The sequence below is a fragment of the Salarias fasciatus genome, chromosome 13 (genome assembly GCF_902148845.1).
Source record: "Salarias fasciatus chromosome 13, fSalaFa1.1, whole genome shotgun sequence".
Taxonomy (NCBI): Eukaryota; Metazoa; Chordata; class Actinopteri; order Blenniiformes; family Blenniidae; genus Salarias; species Salarias fasciatus.
Window position 1 is genome coordinate 4,893,126 of NC_043757.1, and position 22,636 is coordinate 4,915,761.

The 22,636-nt window shown below is 41.6% G+C and overlaps 1 protein-coding gene across 2 annotated transcripts in view; it reads right to left on the reverse strand.

Annotated features, from left to right (window-relative positions):
• Positions 1–4,650: 4,650 nt before the first annotated feature.
• The window catches only part of wdpcp (WD repeat containing planar cell polarity effector), a 111,569-nt gene continuing 93,583 nt past the window's right edge, over positions 4,651–22,636 (reverse strand). For both annotated transcript variants that reach the window (XM_030106989.1, XM_030106988.1), the window contains exons 16-19: positions 14,417–14,495; positions 9,459–9,562; positions 7,618–7,649; positions 4,651–5,532 (exon numbers count right to left, since the gene is read on the reverse strand). In XM_030106989.1, coding sequence (XP_029962849.1) covers positions 5,482–5,532; positions 7,618–7,649; positions 9,459–9,562; positions 14,417–14,495 — 266 coding nt within the window. In that variant the 3' untranslated portion in view covers positions 4,651–5,481. The remainder of the gene's footprint in view (positions 5,533–7,617; positions 7,650–9,458; positions 9,563–14,416; positions 14,496–22,636) is intronic.

Sequence of the window (22,636 nt, forward strand, 5' to 3'; positions counted from 1 at the left end):
CGTTTCTAAAAGGAAACCTTCAGCTGATGCTGGTGGGATGGCACCTGGAGGAGCCTTGAAAACGTTCAAGACTCGACTCACGGAAGGTTGATGGAAACGAGCGGTGAGCGCCAGTGTGTGTGATCAGTGGCGTTTTAACCCGAGCCGAGGGTCCGACGCCTCCATCGATCGCTCCGCCGCGTCGCCTGCTGTCGGTCGTTTGACCTTTCGGCCCGCGGCCTGCCGCGGGGAAGGAGCCTGAATGTGGCTGGACTGGAAAACTGTTGACATTTTGTTCACACTTTGTCCAGGAAATGAACTGGAACCGTGCTTGGACCGTCTTTGCATGAGTGGCCGCGATCGGTATCTGGGAAAGTGAAAGAGAGACAGACAGAGAGATAAAGGCGGAGACCGGACTGATCCTCCACTGTTTGGTTTGCGAGACCTCCGCAGGCCTCGATAAGTCAGTGTGAGAGAGATCCGAAGGGCCGGCAGATGCACTGATAGCTGCCTGCATGCTGGGGCTGTTTTCTTGTCTTCCATTTCCATGCAGGACGAGGAAAGAAAAAAAAACAGCCACAACACTGGCGCTCGTCTTTCATTGGCTGTCGCCCGTCGCCAGACCTTGGCATCCTGGTGTGTTCATAGGCCGGTATGAGGAGTGAGAGGTGATACAGAGGAGGATTATATTTACCTGCGAGGTTAATCTGAGGTCAACTGTACACCACCATGGGTGTAAGCTCCAGCCACCGTCTCTGGTTTCTGCTCTTTGTCGTTAGCGGCCTGTCCTCTCTTCGCTTCTTCACAGCTCCTGCGTCTCGTTTCCGCTCGGTTTCGAGAAGCAGGTCTGTGCAGCTCCAGTTGACGTCCGTCCGGCAATTTTTAAATTTTTTTTTGGTTACTAACAGAGCCTTGAAGACCCTCGTGTGAACCCGGCCAGGGCGAGCGTGGCGCTGGTTCCTGTAGGAGGGGATTTCACAGCTGAGTCCAGGTGGTCAACACAGCCGAGCTGGTGCGCTGAAAGCAGCTTAGTCACCCCTGTGGCACAAGGCTCGGAGAGCATTCATGAAATTCCACGCTGGTCTGGATGCTGGAGGTTCAGCTGAGGCAGAGCGGCTTGACGCCTCGCGGTAACATCCCAGATCTTTTGTTTCACGTGGATGTGATGCTGGAACAGACTGTTATGAGATCCTGAAAAGGTGGTTAAAGTCACCTCTCTTTCGGTTGGGTAGCCTGTCACATCACATCTGACGGCCAAGTCCATTAGTGAATCAGCAGTCTTAGACATCTTGTTGTGTAAATGGAATGACGGTTCATTTAATAAAATTGATAAAAATGCCCAAACTTCAAGGTTAAATGTGTTAAAGACACCGGAAAAGATGGAGCAAATTTCTTCATTTGTCTGCAAAAGCTAAAGTATGAGATCTAAAACAAGCTTCCATCTTTATGAAAACATTCCACCACTGCACAACTAACCTGAAAATCACAAATTTACAAATAATTTTATGAATGTTCCAACAGCTTCTTCCAAGATATCCCAGGAAAATGAGCCACAGCTGTAGAAATTCATCAGTCAAAGATGGAGTCGGAGGTTCAGCCGTACGCCGACGATGGTCGATAGTGAAGTCAGTATGTTGAGTTTTGTTCTTTTTTTGCAAAGAAACTTGAAATATTACTATTTAGAAGGCGCTTAGCGAATATATTTTTAGATAATTTCTGTACGCAGACGACTTTCTTAAGGAACGTGCTGACGACTGGCGTCTTTGTTCTCCTGCGAGGTCGAACGCTTCCTTCCTTCTTTCTCGTCGCTGGTGGGAAATCAGACAAGTCTGCACTGGTGGAGGCTCCTGGGTCTGTTTTCTGCAGATCTGGCTTCACGTCTGACTGTTTCAGCCTCTTTCGGACCATGTGCTCCAGTTCTGCTCTCCGAGAAGAGGGATGGAGCGGAGAGGCGTCTGAAGGGGGGCTCTGATTAGCTCATGGTGGAAAGACGCAGCGGACCCTCGCTCCAAGTCGGGACTTGTCTTCTGGAAGGTGTGCTGCCCTTGCAGGCTGCAGCGTTTCCCACCGAGAACAAACTCACGCTTCCTCTTTCCTTCACTTGTTTTTCTTTGTTTGCATATGAAGTTTGGAAGAGGGAGGCGAGCCCGTGACCTCTGACCTTTAAAACCAAGACTTATGAATGTTTTTGTAGGAATACTTCTGCTCACTTGCTCAAAATATTAAAAAAATCCTACAAAAAATCAGTTTTTCCTAGATTGAAGAATTCCCTTCATGCATTGTTCTTTTCAAACTCTTATTTGGTTCACTGTGTAGTGGTTTGCATTCTCACCTCACAACAGGAGTAACCCTGGTTCAAGTCCTTCCTATGTGGAGTTTTCATGTTCCTCCTGTGGCTCTACGGCTTCTCTCTGGGTGCTGTGGTTTCCTCCCTGCTTTCACACAATGTGGGCCTGAGCTGGATAAAGAGGTGGAAAAGACGGATGGATGGGAGGATTTGTTGTTTTCTGTCTCAGACTTCAGCTCTGAACTGGAACAATTCCACAAGATGAACTAAAGATTTGGATATAACGTAACTTTTAGTGGTTAATTTTGTGACCATGCTTTGTAGCTGCTGCCTATCTGAGCCAGATTATACTGTGGAAATGAGGTTTGTAACAATAATGCAACTAATAATGTCCTGTAACATAAATTTGACCATTTTAAATGTAGTAAAGCCAGTAACTGGATATATTTTTTAACATTAGTGCCATGTTATGATCAAATCTGCATATAACTTAAACGCTAATAATACAAAAAGTTTTACCAGCAAATCCATTTAAATTGAACTGTCAAAATAAAGCAACACACAACTGAAAGTGAACCACAAAGATGAACACAAGAAGCAAATCGAATATAAAAATGACAGACATTTGAAATGCAAAAGAGAAGGTATTATTAAATTTTAAAAGATGGATTAAAAATACCTTTAAGAAGACAAACAAGATGAAATATTAAAGTGGCAGAGGTGAGGTGAAATTCATGTCAAAAACAGATCAAACTGAAGTCAAAATGCAAATATCACCCGAACTGAACATCTGAATGAACATGAACTAAACTGATTCCTCCAGACAGTTTGTGCGGTTAAGCCTGGATTTTCAGCGTATGGAACCCGGGTTTGAATCCTGGGAGAGCAGGAAGAGTTTCTGACATCTAAAAACGCTGAAAAACGACATCAAGTGTCTCACTGCTACGACTGTGAGAAGGAGCAGCACAATAAACTCGACATCTTCATCACAGGCTAAAATCACTCACAGGTTCAGATGTCTGTAATTACAACAATAAATAAAAACAGATTCACTTTTAAAAAAAAATTAGAAGCCATGATACATTCTGCTTCATTACAATGAGGCTATGTGGACGCGAGGATGGTGTGTGTGTGTGTGTGTGTGTGTCAATCAGAACTTGAATCCAATGTGAGTCAATCTGAGTTTGAAGAAGAAATACCGGCTGCTCTACTGTTTGTTTTAAGGAAGCAGAAGCACACTCCAGCACTGTGACCGAGTGTTTCTCCACCTGAAATAATTGCAGTGTGATCTTCATGTGAAGTGATTCGACTGGAGGAACCGTAATGAAGGAAAACTCCACACCGCTGCGTGTGATTTTTCCAGGGGATTAAAACCCTCCTGAAAAAACTCTCACTGGTAAGTAAATTAAAGTGTTTGATGTCTTTAATGGGCCTGACGTGTTTGTCTATAATGTTTTGGGGGATCTGACTCGTGGAGATCAGAAACCTGTAAATCGCACGACCTCCCCCTCCTCCTCCTCCTCCTCCTCCTCCTCCTCCTCTTCCTCCTCCTCCTGAGGGGAGAGTGAATCAGTCCAATCAGGGCCATCATTAGACGAACGCCGCACAGCTGTTGCACAGAGGCGAGAGGGAGGGGTAACACACACACACACACACACACACACACACACACAAACACACACAAAAAGGCAGATAACCTGGATAATAGCAAGTGCTGGAGGCTTGATTCATTTCCAAATGTTAACAAGGCCGTTCCACAGCTCCAGCACGCCGCGCAGTATGTTAATACCACTAATAAGCCTATCTCTGCGAGTCATCTCGGATGGCAAAGATCGGAGGCGGCTTCACCGTCAAAGCTGCCGGCCACATTTTAAATGAAGCATAACTATTTAGGATTTTCACAAAGCTGACATAATTGCTTAAAGGGTAACTGAGGAGAGCGTTTGGTCTCGTACTTTGTCTTCTGCATTGTGAGATTTCATTTGTGTTATGAGCGTTCACTGTTTGCATGTCAAAAGGGGCCCTGTGTGTAGGCCATCAGAGCCACGGGAGGAACACGCTGCCTGCCTGTTAAGCAATTTTGCAGCTTTTTATCCGAGCTGTCAAGTCAAACAATCAGGAGATAATGCAGCCTTGGTTTGTAAATTATAAACGTGTCAAGAGATGCACTAAAGGCAACGACAGATGCCACTTATCTCCAGCTGCCTCTGCAGTGTGACTGTATCATCAGAGGGGAAATATAACATTTTGATGTTTACATAAGAGAAGTATTAGTATCAGTCAGAAATGTAATTCCTTTCACCCGGCCCTCTCGCAGAGGATTGACTCCCCAAAAAACACACAATGATTTTTTTTTCTCTCTCTCTCTTTTTTTCTCCTCAAAAAAAGCAAACAAAACAAAAAAAAAAAAAAAAAAAGGGAAGCAGAAAAGCATCCTCGCTGATCTTCTGTCCATTTCCAACATCGCTTCTTGTATATATTTTGGTGGAAATCCTCTTAGAATGCAAAGTAAATAGATTACGATACAGTGAGGGATTAGGGCTCGCGCGGCGCTGTCAGATTAGTCGGTGAGCGCAGCGCGTCGACAGCTCTGACACGGCTATGGCTGCTGTTCAGGAAAGGGGCTCCGCGCGATGCTTTAAAGTCGCTGGTTGGCTCCTGTTCATGAATAAAACTGCGGCCCGTAATCTCGGCCAACACACACACACACACACACACACACACACACACACACACACACACACACACACACACACACACACACACACACACACACACACACAGACACACACGGGCAGAGGAAGCTGGGAACATCCAATATCAGCGGTGATGGAAGTATAATAGAAGTCTTTATTTTTCCAGGCTGATTAATGGTGAGGTTTAAAACACTTTCTGTCATGTTTTTAAAGGAGGAAGCCGGTGTAACTGTTTTCTTCTGAAGGTTCATTTCCTTTACACTTCACTAAGACAGAAAATAACCTAAATTCACTTCTTTTTTTCCTCTCTCTCTCTCTTTTTTCTTTCAGTGGGATGAAATTCAGATTTACACTGTGACACGTCTGAGAAATAAAAAAGCTTCTGTGTGGGCGTCGTGCAATGAGTTATAGATCCTGTTACAGATAAGATTCCAGGCGAGAGACTAACTCTGCGTATGAAGAAACACAGCGAGGCAGTACTGGAGATTTTCCTGGGATTTCAGGAGTCTCTGTGCGACGTCAAACCACTCCTAAATGGACCACATGAAGCGTGTCGGGGTCTTCGTCGTCCTGAAGGAGGAGAAGCACAAATAATTACACTGGTTAACGTGAAATACAGAATCTGTGATGTAATGATGTAAGAAGAAAGCATCTTTTTAACACGTCGATTCAACTCATATAAATATTAATAATATTACTACTACTGCTACTAATGGTAATGACAGTTTTCCAGCAGGCCTTCTTATAACAGAAATCATGATAAAAAGGAATGAAAGGACAAAATACTGTATCTATAAAAACACATTTTTATAACTAATTGGGGGAAAAAAGCTTTTTCTCAAACCTACTTTACATACAGTTACAATCATTTCACTGATATTTTCACTACATGCAGTTTACTAATAATTTTGATCTGACGTCTTGTTTAGCTAAACTAAAAATTTCAAAAATGTTAAAAACTCTTCAAAAAAGTGCCTGAAATTGTTCTTTTGACTATTAAATAGCCCTAAATATTTCATTTACAGTCATATATGATGAAAAATGAAGGGAATCTCATTTGTGCATTTGATTTGCTAACTTGAGTGATCAGTTAAAGAGTGCAGCTGTAAAAAGACATTATGCTGCTGGGCCAAAGTTTTATATATGCATGCAGGCACATGGAAATCCAGTTTGAAAGAGAGAAGCCTCTATAAACTGAGATGTATCTAAAATTCCACATCTGTTTTCTTCCTTTTTCATGTTGCTGAAAACATCCTGAACTAGTGTGCTTTTACTTCTTGACTTTTCCTTTTACACCTGTGTAAAATGTAAGTAGCAGTGATAGAGGGGGGATGTTTGATTGACATATTGGACATCATGATTGCACACTGCATGTGTGTTCATCTTAGCTAGATATACCATAATTAACTTTTAAATTATGCTGAATTTCATCATACATAACTTGTTTTTGCTTAGGCTACCTGGTCAGGCTGAACAGTTCTCATTAGCATATAATATGTGACTAAAATATATAATTTAAAAAGATACAGCATGCTAATGGTATCAAGTGAGTGAAACGATGAAGTTTTCCCTGTTAAAATCTTTTAAATTTCAAGATCAAAACACTTCAAGCTTCACTGGGATCCTCAGAGGAGTACAGGTCTTCACTCATGTGCTGTGAGTCTCTATACTCAGCTTTCAGCCATCATACCAGTGATGTTGGTTTAGGTTAATCAATTGATTTTGTTATTCGAACATTTATCCATTTTGGACTTGATGAGAGTGAAAGTAAACTGACCTTCCTTCAGTAATGACTGGAAGTTAGTTTTCAGTCTGTGGAAACATTCACTCCTGATCTGAATCTTCATATAAACCTTAATTTCTCACTTTACGTTCCAATTGACACATTTATGTATACTAAAAATTGATACATATACAGAAAACAAGCCAAAAAAAAAATTCTTACATGAGGTCAAATGTTTCAGTCAGCAAATAATCGCAGACATGCGTTTCTTCAAGTTGTAGGGTCCTGAATTATTTCATACACTCTAACCACTTTATTAAGTGTCCCTGAAGTAAAATAATATGAGAGAAACACCTTGCGAAGTTTCACTAAGTCGTGTATTTAGTGGTGAAAAACTCATCTTCTGCTCGGTTCGTGCAAAAAGCAGAGATTTACACATTCAGTAAATTGTCAATAAAGAGCCGGTCTGAAGACTTTTTACCAGTGATAACTTAAACAGTAAATCATTGTTAAGTGCTTTTTGATCATTTTCAAGCATATTTGACATTCTCAGAAAGTAAATTTTTGGTTACATCTACACAAATTACAACAACACTATCATCTGCTGCAGCATGAAAGTATTGTTCAGTCATGTGTTCAGTGCTAAAAACTCACATTTGTGTCATATTATGCCTTTTGATGTGCGAACAACACGTACAGATTTTTAACAAGAAGAACATTAACTTCTACAAATTGGTCAGAGCTAGATTTAGAGGGGAAGGTCTGCATGAAGTGGCCTCAGAGTGTAAGAAAACACAGTATATTCCTAGAATATGCTCACAAATACAATATTTGTTTGTAAATTTTGGGATCACTGCATTAATTCAGTTGAAATCACATAATTAAACTCCTCACCAGGACTGTTTCATGTGATTGTGACTCTTCAAACTTACATTGGCTCCATCTCTGCTGCCTCTGCTGCTTCCTGCAGAACAAAACAACAGAAGATTTAAGGAGGGTGAAGTCTGACGTTCCCACAAACCAGCCGTGACACTTTAAACAAGTACAGCCTGGAAACACTGGAGGTGCATAACCGCACACGGCAGCCCTGCAGCCGAATGCCTGAGCAGGTTACATGCTCGCTCAGTAGGTCGGACACGTCGCCTTTTCTGGGTTTTAACCAACGTAAACTGTTGTCACTCATGGCGATCTCTCTTGCTCTGAGCCCCGCGTTAATAAGGTTATGACTGACATTAAAACCCCGGCGTGCCTTATACAGATATTAAAAACTGGGATGCAAATTCCCTCCAATAGCCTACAGTCCGGATTACCAAATGACAGAGCGATTTGGTGCCGAGACAATCGCTAATCACCTGAAAAATGGAATTATTAAAATGGGGAAAGCGGGACGGAGAAGAAGGGGAAGCAAAGGTGAAGAAGCAGCAGCGGCGGTGGTGTTTTCTTAATGGGTATTTTTCCTAAATGACCAGTTAGTCATCGCAGACATCTGAGACGGAGAGAGCAGAGCACTCAGGCGACGTTTAGAGAATTAAAAAAAAAAAAAAAAAAAAAAAAAAAAAGAAACAGGCTGAATGTCACCAGAGAATTGCTGCAGGGCTTAAAAAATGGCCCTGAATCTGACATGCTGAACATAACGAGCTGTGATTTATTCCAACGGCTGCTGACTTGGAAGGTTGTTTGGAAAATTTATCGCAACAAAGACGCTCTGTGCGTGCGTGTGTGTGTGTGTGTGTGTGTGTGTGTGTGTGTGTGTGTGTGTGTGTGTGTGTGTGTGTGTGTGGTACGCTGGCAGTAGCAGAGTGATGAGGGCACGAAAAGTTGGTAGCACACTTTTTTATTCACACAGAGACTGCCTCCGTTCAGGAAACAGATCCAGAGGTCTACTGGGTCTACCTTCCAGGATCGATATTGAGCCAGACTGTGATGGATAACCGTCTAAACAGCAGGCACAGTGACTGGTTAACCTGGTTGATTTAAAAAGTCAGCCGAGTTTCACTCCAGCAGCTCCTCCAAAAAATGACGGATGAAATGATAAAGCTGTGTTATGGTTTTGCTACAAGTAAATGCAGCAAATTCTTGTATATTTTTTATCTGTAATTTGGATTTGGATCACAAAACTAAAAGTTTTTTCCTCCAAGGTTAAAAGTAACGTTATTTTAAATGTCTGCTGGCACAACATGAAGTAACATTTACAGTTTTCAGATATTCCTGGAGTTAGCTTATTTCAAACATGTAACTGGTTTGAAAACCTCTTCTAATAACAGGACAATGTCACCACCAGAAATACACGGATTAGGTACTTATTGAAAAAGTATTTGGGTTACTTTACTAGTTTACTAGTAAACCAAGCAAATTGTTGAAGTAAGCTCCATCACTTTGAAACGTTTCTAACAAATGAAATGTTTTCATGAGGCACACACAGCTGTTAGTGGGAGGAAAATGCTCTATAATCTGGATGTTGGTTGGAGGAAGATGCTCTGTAATCTGGGTGTTAGTGGGAGGAGGATGCTCCATAATCTGAATGTTCATGATTCTTGGTAGAAACCTAATTACAGTCAGTCTGCTATAAGCATGACCTTCTGAAAACTCTTCAACCGGACACATGACTGAGTTCAGCGACTTGCTTCAGTTTGCTTTGACATATTTTCACGTATGAAAAAATTCAGTAATTCTCAGAGTTAATATATTATAGCAGACTTTAGTTCCATCTTATGTGATTACAGTAACATCACAACCAGAACCTCACTGATCCAGGTCACTTCTGATTCCATACCTGCAGATAGGGCCGTTTGTCTCAGTGTCCTGAGCGCCTCTGGACTGACGATCACCGGGACGGATGCTGCTGCTGGTCGTCTCTGGACGGCTCCTCCATCACAGCTGAAACACAGAAAAACAGCTGAGAGACACTTGTTGGATTTAGCACAACCACAAAACAGCCCTGAGCAGCCACCACCGATAAATAAAACCATCCATCCAACTGTCACATCTGAATAAATCTTGTTGAAACAAGTTCCATAGTCACCATGCAGCAGTTTCTTTGAAGCTCTACAACCAAATCATTTAAACCTATAAACCAATTTTCAAGTTTAAATTTTAAATGTGCCAGATTTTTGAAGGACATTTCTTTCAATGTTTGTAATGTCCAGTGATGATTAATCACCTTTGGTCTCGAATGAGTCTTTCGGATGTTCTTCAATCTCATTTACATCAGTTACAGTTAGTTTTACTTTTTGACACGAATCTGAACAAATGAGCGTTTATTTGACAAATTAATGAGTAGCAATAAGATGTAAGGCACTTATTCTAAGATCAAAACTGATCACTGTGTTGTTCACTGGAGAATGTGTTTTGAATAGCATGTGTCTGTCTACAGTGTAAACTTCTGAAAGAAAAAAATCTCATTTCTACTGATATGAACGTGTCTTCAAGAAAAGAAAAGTAAGCAACTCCACTTACAGAAATCATTCAGATGATATTTAAGATACCAATATCAAACTAATTAAAAACTTTGAAGAAATTAATAATGGCGTTCACATTATAAGAAACTGTTGTCTCCACTGCTACCATTTCACCAAACTCCAGTTTACAGCTGAGGAAGTCCCTCATGAAGACGGAACAGCAGAAATTATATAAAGTGGTGCAAGAGTTACTTTTGTAAGTTTCTTTTTGGTTGTAGCAACCAGTGAAGTTAATTCACTAGTTTTTAAAGGAGGTAAGTTGCTGTAAAGAAGTATTCAATTATTAATATTCTGGACTTTATCCTAAAACAAACACATGAACTCACTGGGTGACATTAACTCTGACTTCCACTCAGGAAAATGGAAAGCCTTCCTTCGCTGTACTGATGAGCGTGAGAGGCCAGCAGCCATCAAAGGAAGGTTGGGACGCTTCCCAGATTTCCGTCTCGTTCTCCCCTCACTTTGGAGTCGGATTTGGGGAATGCAGGAATCTGCGAGGAGCCCCCAAACTGCTATTGTGCCGGGCTGCCTCTCTCTCCCTGCTCTTTTCTCAGCGAGCCAAACGGGAGAACGCCCGCGCTATAATGCCTCCTCTACTCCATCTCGGCTAAGCTGTCATTGGCTTCACATGAGAAACAATGAAACTTCATCGGAGACCAGATTACAAAATGGGAGTGGGGGTTCAATATAAAAAATTGTTGTAAAGGAGGAGGAGGGGGTGGGAGTGGGGGGGACTGTGCAGTAAAAAAGACACAGGCTTTGTCTTCTCCTCTCTGTGGCCATTATCTTTGGGGAGGTTTGGGGATCTGCTTTCTTAGCCCGTGTTAGCGGTGCAGGGAAGACCTGGGGTAGTACGACCGGGCTTTTGGCTGCCAAATCGCCCTAACCCTCTTTACCACTCTTTTCTCCTCCTCCCGCTCCTTTTACTGTTTTTAAAAAGAGCTTAGGACACGGCATCTCTGTGTCTCGTCCCCCTCTCGCTCCCTCTCTGGACCCAGCTTGTTTAAATTGGCCGATAGGAGGGGATTTGGGATGGATGGAGGGGGCTTAGAGAGACGCAGAGTGGAGGGGCTGGAGGTGTGTGGGGGGGGGGTACAGAGTCATCAGTGTTACAGTCAAACAGCCATGAAAAGCCTATGAGGATGAAAAGAACAAGAGCGCCTTTTTATCTAATGCACACAAATCCCACATAAATACTCCAATATGTTAGTTGGGGTATGACAAGGAATGGCCCTCCATCACTCCCCTCCACCCCCACCACCCCGCTGTAATAATAGACACATGGATGACTATATTTGTATGTGTCTGTTTGTGTGTGTGAGGCAGAGAGGAATGATTCCAGTGCGTCTTTAGTCACACTGTTTCAACACGTCATTCATGTCGACGATTGTATTAAACAATCCCCGTGAAGCAGCCGCTCCGGTCGCCACGCCGGAGACTTGAACCGTGCTGGAAATGGACTCTGGTGGCGTTTTAAAAATGTGGCGCCGGGTTCAACGCCGGGAACGCTGGGAGCGTAAGACCCAGAACTGATGTGGCTGTGACATTTGAAATGTCGCTCGGAGAGGAGGTTTTTATTCTGCAGCTGGGTCATTTGGCCTCAGACGCTCTCATGCAATTCACACAGAGACAATAGAGAGTCTCCGCCGGGAGAAGAAATGGAAAACTAACTGAGCATGCAAACGTGGCTGAACGCCGGCATTTACAGTAAGATGGACTAAATAATTACAGATGCACTACCGCTTTGTTACAGAGCACTTGCAGATATGAAGAGTAATAATTCCATTGAAAGTTTCTTCATTTAATGGCTTGAACACGTTTTTGTTGTCAAACAGGATATCACCACACGTTTAATTAAAACGTAACCACAATGTCAAACTGAGATGTGGTGGTTTTGAAATTTGGCCTCCTGCCACTAACCACGACAAAATCTTAAAGTATAGTCTGTCGATGTGAGATATTTTTAAAACAGCTGGATGTACTATGCTTTTTATCAGCACTTCCTGTCTGTCTGTACGTAACTGTGAGAAGAGCTGGTTCTGCTGTAAACGCCGGAGTCTTGTCGAATGGTTTTGTGAATGTGTTAAGTTGGAGATTACTTGTGAATTTGCTACAACTTTTTCTTTTTACAAAAAGCAGCATTCGGCATTGCTCTGTTCCTTCATTTGCCATTAAAGTCACATTGACAGGATCGTGCTTACCTTGCAGTCAGGTTCCCTTTTTGTTTTGATTTTTATCTTAAAAAAACCCCAAAAAAACCAAAACTGAAATACAGCTGATGTTATATCAATTACCTGCTCTGCAAATAGATCTGGCGATTGGGTATCGGGCCTGTTGGAGGACACTGGAGCACTTCAACTCATACAAATAAAAGCAGCTGCTCACAGCATCTGACCCAATACCAGGTCTTACTCTATGTCACCAAAACTATTTGCTCAAGTGCCTTCAGACGCATATGAACTTGACTGACATCCCATTCTTAAACCAACATGATGTGGAGTTAATATATCAGTTCACCCGTTGCAGTTCTAACTCTTCTAGGAAGGCTTTTCACAAATCCGAGGGTAGAGGCCTGGACTGTGTGCAGGCCAGTCAGTCACCAAGGTCTTTATGGACCTGCTTTGTGCGCTGGTGTGAGTCATGTTGGAACAGGAACATCTCCTCACAGTTCCTACAAAGTTGGGAGCATGAAATAGTCCAGAATGTCTTGGTCTGCTGAAGCTTTCAGAGTTCTTTCACTGGAACTGAGGGGCCAAGTCCAGCTCCCTAAAAAACAAGCCCACACCACGAACCCCCTCCACCAAGCCAGACACTTGCTACAACACAGTCAGACAAGAACCGCTTCTCCTGGAAACCAGCACACCCAGACTCCTCCGTCAGACGGCGAAATGCAGAACCGTGATTGGACACTCTGGAGAACAGGTCTCCTCAGTTGACTGAGGGGTAGCTTCATGGCTGGACTTGTTGCACAGATGGCCTCCTGTCAGTGCACCGCACTGGAATTCACTGAGTTCCAGACAGCCAGCCATTCTTTCACTAATGGTTACAGAAATATTCTGCATGCCAAAGTGCTTTATTTTATACAAATGTGGTGAAGGAAATGATCAGAACACCTGAATTCAATGTTTTGGAGGGCCGAGAAAATACTTTTTTTCGATACACTGTATCTAATACTACATAACGCATTGTATGTAATATTAATATAAAAAAATATCAAGACATCCTGCAGATCTGCTCTAGTTTGTAGTTTTCGAAAAGGCTCATGGTTTTTAATCTGGTGGGAAAATTGTTGAAAAGTGCTCAGATGAAGCCGTCGTGACACAAAAGGCTAAAAAAGACGACAGTGACTCTATAGAGTTAGTTTTAGGGTTTAGGGTTAAGGTCTGCACTCTGCCAATTCAGCCTCCTTCTGCTCGATAACATACAGTTAACAGAAGAAACCGTTAAAACAGCTCCTGTCTGGACACCTTCAGTGGCTCCGTTGGTTCTTGTACTTTCAGCCAGTGTCTTCGGCTCTTTGCTTCCTCACCCGTTCGGCCACTCTGCTCTGTTTGTGTGACGAAGATCCAGAGCTGCACTCCATCAGCTGGAGGGACATTGATGGTACTACTCCTGCAATTGCGTTCTGCTGTCTGAAGCCTTCTCCGAAGCATTTGGTTTGTAAAATATTGTGTGAGGGACTTTTTTCTTGTTTGTTAAGTATTTTCATTGTTGTGAATGATGAGTGATAAAGCTGGGATCAGTAAGGGATTACCGTTGTGTCAGTATGTTTGATACATGTTACTTTGTGGCAGGTAAATATAGTTGTAGAGGAGACGTAAACAGGAATATCTGTGCAGCCAGAGCTAAAATCACCTGAAACATTATATATTTTCTTGGTTTAATCTTTAACCAAGGGTGATTCCATAATAAACTGTGTTACAGAAATGTCACTGTTAAGGATAGTGGGACGTTAATAACTGATTACCATACTTTTATAAAATTAAGAACAGTTAAAGTTAGTGAGGATTCTACGAGTTTGTTACTTTTGTTGTGTGAAGTTGTATAACTGCTGAACTGCTGCTGCAATTCTCCTGTGGCTTCAGATAACATCTGGATTACAGAGCATCTTCCTCCCACTGACTGAAGTAAGGTCTTTTCCATTTATTTCTTCAAAATGCAAAACCACTGGTTTCAAGCTTGTTTTACACATGTCCAAATATGTGAGCGGGAAGTTTGTTTTTTCTCTGTCACATCCCTCTTCTGCATCTGAGGCGACACACACGTCACTCACTGAGTTCCTGAGTGCGAAGGAGCGGCTGCATCCGGCTGTCCTTCAGTTTGTCGCCCGCCGCTTCGGCCACTCCAAATATCTGTACAAAACACAAACACAAGGGCGATACGGAGATGATGAAAGCACCGCTTTTTATTAATTTACCTCACATTTAGACAAAATAATGACCCAGATTTTGTTGAAATGCTGTTTAAAAATCAGTACCATTCATTTTTCATTTGAGAAATCCAAACGCTGCATTCAGGGTCGGATAGAGATGCAGTGAGCGAGTGTTTTGTACGTTTTCCGCCTTCAGTATGTTTTCAGGCTTTACGGTTTCTCCAGTATCGATGGTACGTGGAAACAGCTGCACGTTCGTGTGCTTTTCATTCTAATTTGGACGTCAAACCTTGACCATCGTGTCTCTGACGAACACACGCCGAAGTTTCTGAATGTGCGTCTGCACAAAGCGGGTGATAGCACCGAGAAGGGAACCCGAAACAAACACACACCGGAGCTAACAGGCTTTTACCAAAAAACCATCAAGAAAAGAGAGAAAGCGAGAGAGACAGGGAGAGGGGGAGGAGGAGGAGGAGGAGGAGGAGGAGAAGTGGATCTACAGATAAAGCTCTCGTCTCTTTGCCCATTGAAAGGCCCTGCAGTCACGTCAGCCTTTGTGAGGGGGAGACAGAACGATCAGGAAACCAACTTGGCTTCTCCTCTTGGCAAGACGCTCCTCAGAGGAAGAAAGCGATAGAGAGGAAGAGAAAGAGGCCTTCCCTCGCACTTGTTCGCGACTCTGCCTCTCACAATGCCGTATCTATCCAAATCAGCACACTTGTCAGCCAGACAGCTATAAGCGATTTCCAACGCCGTTATGAAAGGGACCATTTTTAAGCTGAGATGTGTGTTCTACATTGTGTGTTTATGTGTACAAGCGGCAGCAGAATCTCCGCTCATCGCCGTTTACAATGGATGCACATAAATACGAGGAGATGTGCATGGGGGAAAAAAAAAAAGAAAACGGCATCTCTGCCCAATCTGATCCAAAGTGGGAGACTGACATCCACCTCAGCCAGGCAATGGAGTCGGTATTGAGTCATTTTTGAGAAAACAAGCTAAAAAAAAAAAAACAAAAAAAGAAATCATACAATGACCTGAGATGTCTTTCTCTTTCCAGTGTTGCCAATTTTTTAACACAGATTTGTTCATTTTGATGTTATTTTGTGCAGAGGAATGAAATCACTCATGGTGACAAAGGCCTACAAAAGCTATATTAATATTTTTATTTTTAGACCTGTGGTCCTAAAGAAAAGCAGACTGGGTGATTTTCTGCAGTAAAAGTTGTGATGATTAAAATTCCACCTGTAAAATCACCTCACAAAGATCTGTCACAAAACTGAAGAAGGAGAAAAACAAAAAGAATTTCCAGCAGAATAAAGGTTGATAATTCCAGTCTTATGTTAAATATTTGCTTGGTTGTGTAACTCTATCTAGATAGGATGATTTAGTGACGTTTACCAGTGACAGCAATGACAATTAATGTTCTTCATCCAGACAAAACTAAACACACAAGCAAATCTGCAAATCAAAAGAGGACTGAACCTAAAATCAACAGGCATCAAGAATTCAATTTAATGGGAAAAAGTGATCAATTGCTGTGCTGTGAACATTTACATCTATTTATACATGTAACATGACGATAATCAGCTCAACATTCAGTCACTTTAAAAAATATCTTATAGCATGTTGAGATCTTTATTACGTGTAATTTATTATTAGATTTCAATATAAAGCTTGTTTATAGATTAAACTTAGTTTAGTGTAGAATTGTTACACAGCATAAGAGAGTAGAAGGAACCGTTGGCTCCTTCTGTCACTCATTCGAAGAGTTCTTTAGGTCAAGTCGCTGCTTTTGAGAGATTATCATTTAGACTGCTGAACAGGGTAGATGATTATAACAAAAAATGATCCAAATACTTTCTGTACACTGGTTCCTTGGCATCTCCAGCTCATGGAAAAACTTAATGTTTGAAATTGTTATACGGCTGTGATTGACTGTGCTGTTCTGGAATCTGGATCCATGGCATCTTTAGTTTGCTTCACCTTTTATGTCCCTCATTTATGGGTAGTACTTGTACTACTTTCTTGTATATTTTTACTTTTATTTATTTATTTATTTTTTCTTTTCCATTTTTTTTTTCATGTTTATAGGGTTATGTTCTTATGTTATGTTTGTTCCCATGTGAAATCATTACTGTAAAACGAATATGTCAGAACTGATGGAAAAGGTTAGTTGGTTTGTAAAATCAATAAAGTTCAAATCGTAAAAAAAAAAAAAAAAAATTGTTACACAGTATAATTATTCCATAACACTTTAGAAATACACAAACTCCACATGTACATAGGTGAAAATACAAGCACATACGTACACATATGTATTTATTCATACTCAGAGTCTTCCTATGATAGTAAACTGTGATAAATAAAAAAAAAAAACAACAAAAAGAGGAGAAGTTGTCTTATTTGTGGTGTACGATGACTTCAATACCAACAATAAAGAGTTCATCGTTTGGTTGTTTCTGAACCCTTTAATTGTGCTGAATGTTGATCCAATAGTGGTAAAAGATTAAAGACAGTAAGATGTGACGTGTGGTTTGGCTCCACGCGTCGCTTCATGACCTGATAGAGGTCGTCAAGCTGATCAAGGCATGCTCCTTTAAAATGTTTCCGTTGAACAGCTGATCGTTACAGACGGCTGGTTTATGCAGCACTCGCCATGACCTGCTTTTCAGGTCACACCCTGCAGCACATTTACAGTGCACATATTTACGCAAGCGCGTCAACGCAGACAGCAGCGCCGCGTTCGATGCCCTCACTGTGGCTCAGAGCAAACATGCCTCTGCCTCTTGTGTGTGCACAAAGTAAAATTTTGACAGTTTGGAGAAAAGTTGTACCGTGGGAAAGCATGTTTCAAAACGCACGTGAGTGACAGTGGCATCGTTTTTGCAAACTAGCAGACACAACATTAACACTGAGACCAAGTCTTTCACATTCACAACTATTACACAACAATTAACCTCACAAGTATGCTTGTTTTTACACTGTGGGAGAAAACAGACATATGAAAGAACATGCAAACCCCAGACAAAAAGGTCCGGCATGGATTTGAAACCAAAATATTCTTGCTACAAGGTGAGAGCAACAAACACCCCTCAAACCGTGCTTCGGCACATTCAGGGTCAATACTTAACCCAATGAGCCACCAGGCTGTTCAGAGAACAGATGAACAGAGCCGAACAAGAGCCAGATATGGACATCAGATGTTGAACAGACTGAGATCAGCTATTAGTTATTTAACAACAGAATCTTTAATCATTTATAAAGCTTTACAATGCCCGTAGCCTGGATCTGTTGTCCATTTATTTCATGAAGTCAAGACGTAGTTAAACAGATATTGTTTTGTTTGTTGATGCAACTCAACTAAACTCATATCAGTTAACAAAAAAGCATCGAAACTGCCATTTTTCTGCATGTACGTGCCTGTGTGCGTGCGCGCGTGTGTGTGTGTGTGTGAGATCACAAGTGGAGCTTATTAACAGAGCCAAAAAGCCTGGTCATGAATAATGACTGCTTAGCTTTAAACAGGAGGCTCTACTGAACAAGTGTCTCACTTTACACACGCACACACGCATACACACACTATGTACAGTCTTTTTTATTTTGACTGCTCTTTCCTTAGAGACTCATGGCAGATCAGGTAATACATGTTCGATCTGCTGTAAGTTTCACTCTTTCACTCTGTGCATTGGGGGTTTTTAGGTCTAACTCTTTGGGTTTATTCTGGTTTGGCCCTGTTGGCTCACAGTAACAAAGTCACAGGTATGGCTGCTACCTCTCAGTAAGGAGGCTGCATGTTCTACCTGTGTCCATAGACATATCCTGGAGACTCCAACTTTCATCAAGCCTGTTCGGCAAGCTGATGTCCTTAAATTGGCCAGAGATGTGAATGAATGTGCTTGAATTTTTGTGTGATATAATCACCAGCACAAGTTATTGTCCCTTTTTTTTTCTTTGATGCTTTTGGTTCCTAGAGTAACATTGAAGTCTTTAAGCCTTATTTAGATGCTTTCAGGTAAAAACAGTACCTCTGTACTTTTGAAATCACATCAAGCCAGTTACCGTTTTACTGTTTCCTGCAAAAAAATATTAGGAAAAATCTTCTAAACAACTGCAGCACTGGTCCTACTGAGCTCCTTTAAATTGGGGGCTGCAGATACTTTTGGTTTGCAGCTGCCTCATATAAAAGCAATTATTTATACTGCACTTGTCAAGCTAATATTTGAAGGCAGTTTCTAATTTTCACCTTCATTTCATGTATTTATATCTTTCTTCTGTTCTTATTTCTCGTTTGTTTTTGTTGTTTAATTACACTGATGTAAAGCGCCACGCGTTGCCACGCTGGTGAAATGTGCTATACAAATAGTTGCATTCGTTTATCGGCTCTCTAATAACAGATTTCAGTGTTTGTCCTCTTCTTTCGCCTTGTCTACGTTCAAAGTGTCGCCTTGTGTGTGCAGAAATCTGCATGTGATCAATTTGCACCTGCGTTTCGGTAAATTTCCGACGACTGCCGGCGCTGGAAGAAGATGAGACATTCCCCCTTCGAAGCAGCCTGACAAACATCCTCCTCTATTTATGTAGCAGCGCTAATAGAAGCTGTTCTCGAGCTCGGTGCCAGAAACAGCTGGTCATTGTTGCTGCACGCAGTGTGTTGGCGTTTGTGTTTTGTTACGGCTTCATAACAATTAGATGCAGTGAAGGAAATTGCGTGAATGTGGCCACAGGAACAGTGAATCCTCAGAATCAGAATTGACTGAAGTCAGATTTCCTTCGTCAGGTTGAACTGATCTGTGAGTTTCCCTCTTCGACAAGTCAGTCAGACGTGTCAAAACACAACCTGCTGCAACGTAAGTTATTAATCATATTATGTGCAGCTTTACCACCTGTCATTGTCGTTTTTTGCATGTGAGCTTATTAGAGGAGACAATCTACAAATATATACTCTCACATGGCAACAAAGTCTAATAACTGACAGTTGTGATCAACCTTTTGTCTCTGGAAGTCGTGTTTAAAGAACGTTGAGCACTCCTCTCCAGGATTTCATTTACCTCAACATTACAATGAAGACAAGGACAGATACACACACCCTGTCTAAACATAGAGAAGACTTCAAATTAACAATACGTGGCAGTTTCCCATCTCTGTCCTGGACACTACTAACTGTCTCATTCTGGTTTTCTTCGGCAAGTGCTAATCTGGTTTATTCATGACAAAAGCACTCTATTGTTTCATATGAATCAACAGACATGTGTGGTTACTGTAATAATGTTTTTTTGTTTTTTTTTTCGAGTTAATTCACCAGTTTAATCATGAGCAATGCCACAAATGATGATTCGGTTTGTATCGGTTTGGAATCGGTCTGGTCTGAAAACACGATGAACTCCATTTTCTTCTCATTGTTTCCATCAGCTGGTGTGATCGTTTCACTGTGGCTCTGAAACATTGTCAGAGGCAATAATGTGATACTGTCATCTAGTTTAGATAAAATAAATTCACTAACGTAGCATCTTACCAGAGTTGTAAATAAAATATTTGTGCTTATGTACATTTTCTATGGTTTTCTGATAATCAGAGACTCTTCTGCTTTACGATATTCACTATGATTCCCATTTTGTCAGATTAAATATAAAATTTTAAGATGCTCTGTTTGTATATGAGCACATTGATAAATCATTAAATCGTTCACCCCAGATGTGTAGTGGAGTCATATTTACACACTACATTGTGAGGCAGCACAACAAACACAAGCTTTGTAAAATTCATCAAAAATCAGTGAGAAATTCAATTCAACTTATTCCATGAATTTCATGTGCAGTAATGCAGCTTGCAGCATTTACAAAATCTTTAGATGTTTGGGACTTTCCAGAACTTAGGATGGCTCAATGACTCCGCCTTTAGTTCTGTAGAACTTTTCAGACCATAAATGAGACTACAAAGAAAAGAGAAGTTGGAACATTTATTCATAATGATAATTACTCGAACTAACTTGAATTTACTTAGGTACAAAAAAAAAAAAAAAAAACTTAAGATATTACCAATTTCCAGCCAGAGGTGAAGATTGTCAATCCCTGTACATTTCAATGAGGCTGCTACGTTTTCATACATATTAGGAGTCACACTCTCACATTGTCCGCAGTCAAAGCCGTGCATTTTGAATGTATCGAACTCTATAACCAAGTTTTTATGGGTCTGAATTTGATCAGGACAGCTTTAAACACAGCCTTCAATACCTTGCATGTCGTTAAGTGCAGGATGACTATTGCTGATCATAGTGTTCAGCAGACTGTAGAATACTGTATTATGTGGAGAAACACCCACAGACTGACAAACCAACCGATAATTAAGACAAACAATTAGACTGATATGCAGCAGCAGCAGCACAAAGCCGTGGAGCAGGCGTGCCCAACATAAGGTTCATGGGCCAAAACCAGCCTGCAAGAGGCTCCAATCCGGTCCGCCAAACCACCAAGCAAACTGTAAACATTTCAAAGATCTGAGCAGCGAAATTAGTGATACTGTCATGAAAGATAGCAAGCTGGCATTAGCCTCACAGCCTGCCGTCAGGGCGAGTTTTTTTTAAAAACATGCGGAATGCGACAGTTATAGGAGAGGCTTTGAGGACATTTCACTATATTTTGCATCTGAAGGATTTATTAAAAATTAGCTTCATGTTCACACTGTAGTAGCTTTACACCTCTGCTTCAGAGGTTTGAGAATTATAGAACAGAAATACATTATTAATCCCAGGGGGAATTTCCCTGATTCATTACGGGACAGGACTATCCACAAGATATCATCTTTTAAACTGGATATACGTACATGATGGGATTTTTTTCTCACAAGTTTTTTTTTGGATGTTTTTTATCTGCTAAAGTAAGTTGTGTGAACTAATTCAGCAGACGTGGAGATGAAACATGGATACTAAACTCTTCATAGGCCATGTTAATTAATTTTTCATTGTTTTCTTCACTTATTTACATATCCCCCTCCTCTATTCACTCGTTCATCCTTCTCCCAGGGGTTTTTTTTCATTCCTCCATTCGTCCTTTTCCCGCTGTTGTCCCTACTTATTTCCCTCTCTCCTCTGTCCCTTCCTCCATCTTTCTCTCCTCCACCGCTGTCCAAGGATAGGACACGCTGCAGGTGATTGAGGGAAATCATCGAGGACATAATTAAGAGGCTTATGAGGAGGCGTGCGTGTGTTATGCATCACATTAGGAATAAAAAAAAAAAAGCAGAAGAAGTAAACGGCGTACGTACAAACAGGCCTCACAGTTACACAAACGCTCATTTTCATTCACAGACAAACACACAGACACTCGGCCTCGGGGGTTTGACCTTATACAGTGGAGTTAAATACCTCTCCTGCCTCATTTGGCTCTCTATGAGCACGCACACACACATTCTCAATACATTCACCTCTGCGTGTGTGTGCGTGTGTGTGTGCGTGTGTGTGTGTGTGTGGACTCTCGCGCAGCCTTCCGGTGTGTTTTAAGCACCAATGAAGGACTCATCCGACATGTTCATCTAGTTCCCTCACAAATTTGAATATTTTCTGCTCACCCGTTGTCCCTTCAAGCCTCTGTGAAGATATGAGTGAGTGTGTGTGAGGAGTGTGTGTGCGTGTGTGCGTATAATCAGGAACTCGGCCTGATCCCCTCTGGTATGTGCTTTGGGGAGTGTTTGTCAAAGGGCAGCAGTCGAGTCTGAAAATGACAAAAAAAAAAAAAAAAAAACCTGGGCCTTTGCTGGTTTGGTTTCTTCCGGGGGAAAAATATGTTGTAACGCATTTAATTAGTTAGCTCAGTGGTTTTGAATGATTATTTCACCCAGACCCATCTCAACCCATAAAGTGTCAGGTGAAACTGTAACACAGCTTTCCAGATCACCGAGAGGTCACTTTTCTCTCGTTTTAGAAACCTGCTGCAGGATCTCCGTCTAGATAGTTTCTCCAGATAAAACATCGTGTCACGCATGTTTTTAAATGAATGTTACCCAGTCAGACATGATGTGATTCTCCTTGGCTCTGTGTTAACGAGGCTGGGAGCCCGGGAGAGGAGCTGCCATCAGATGTGAGAGAGTGCTTCACGGTGGGGGAGTGATCGGGGTGATCGAGAC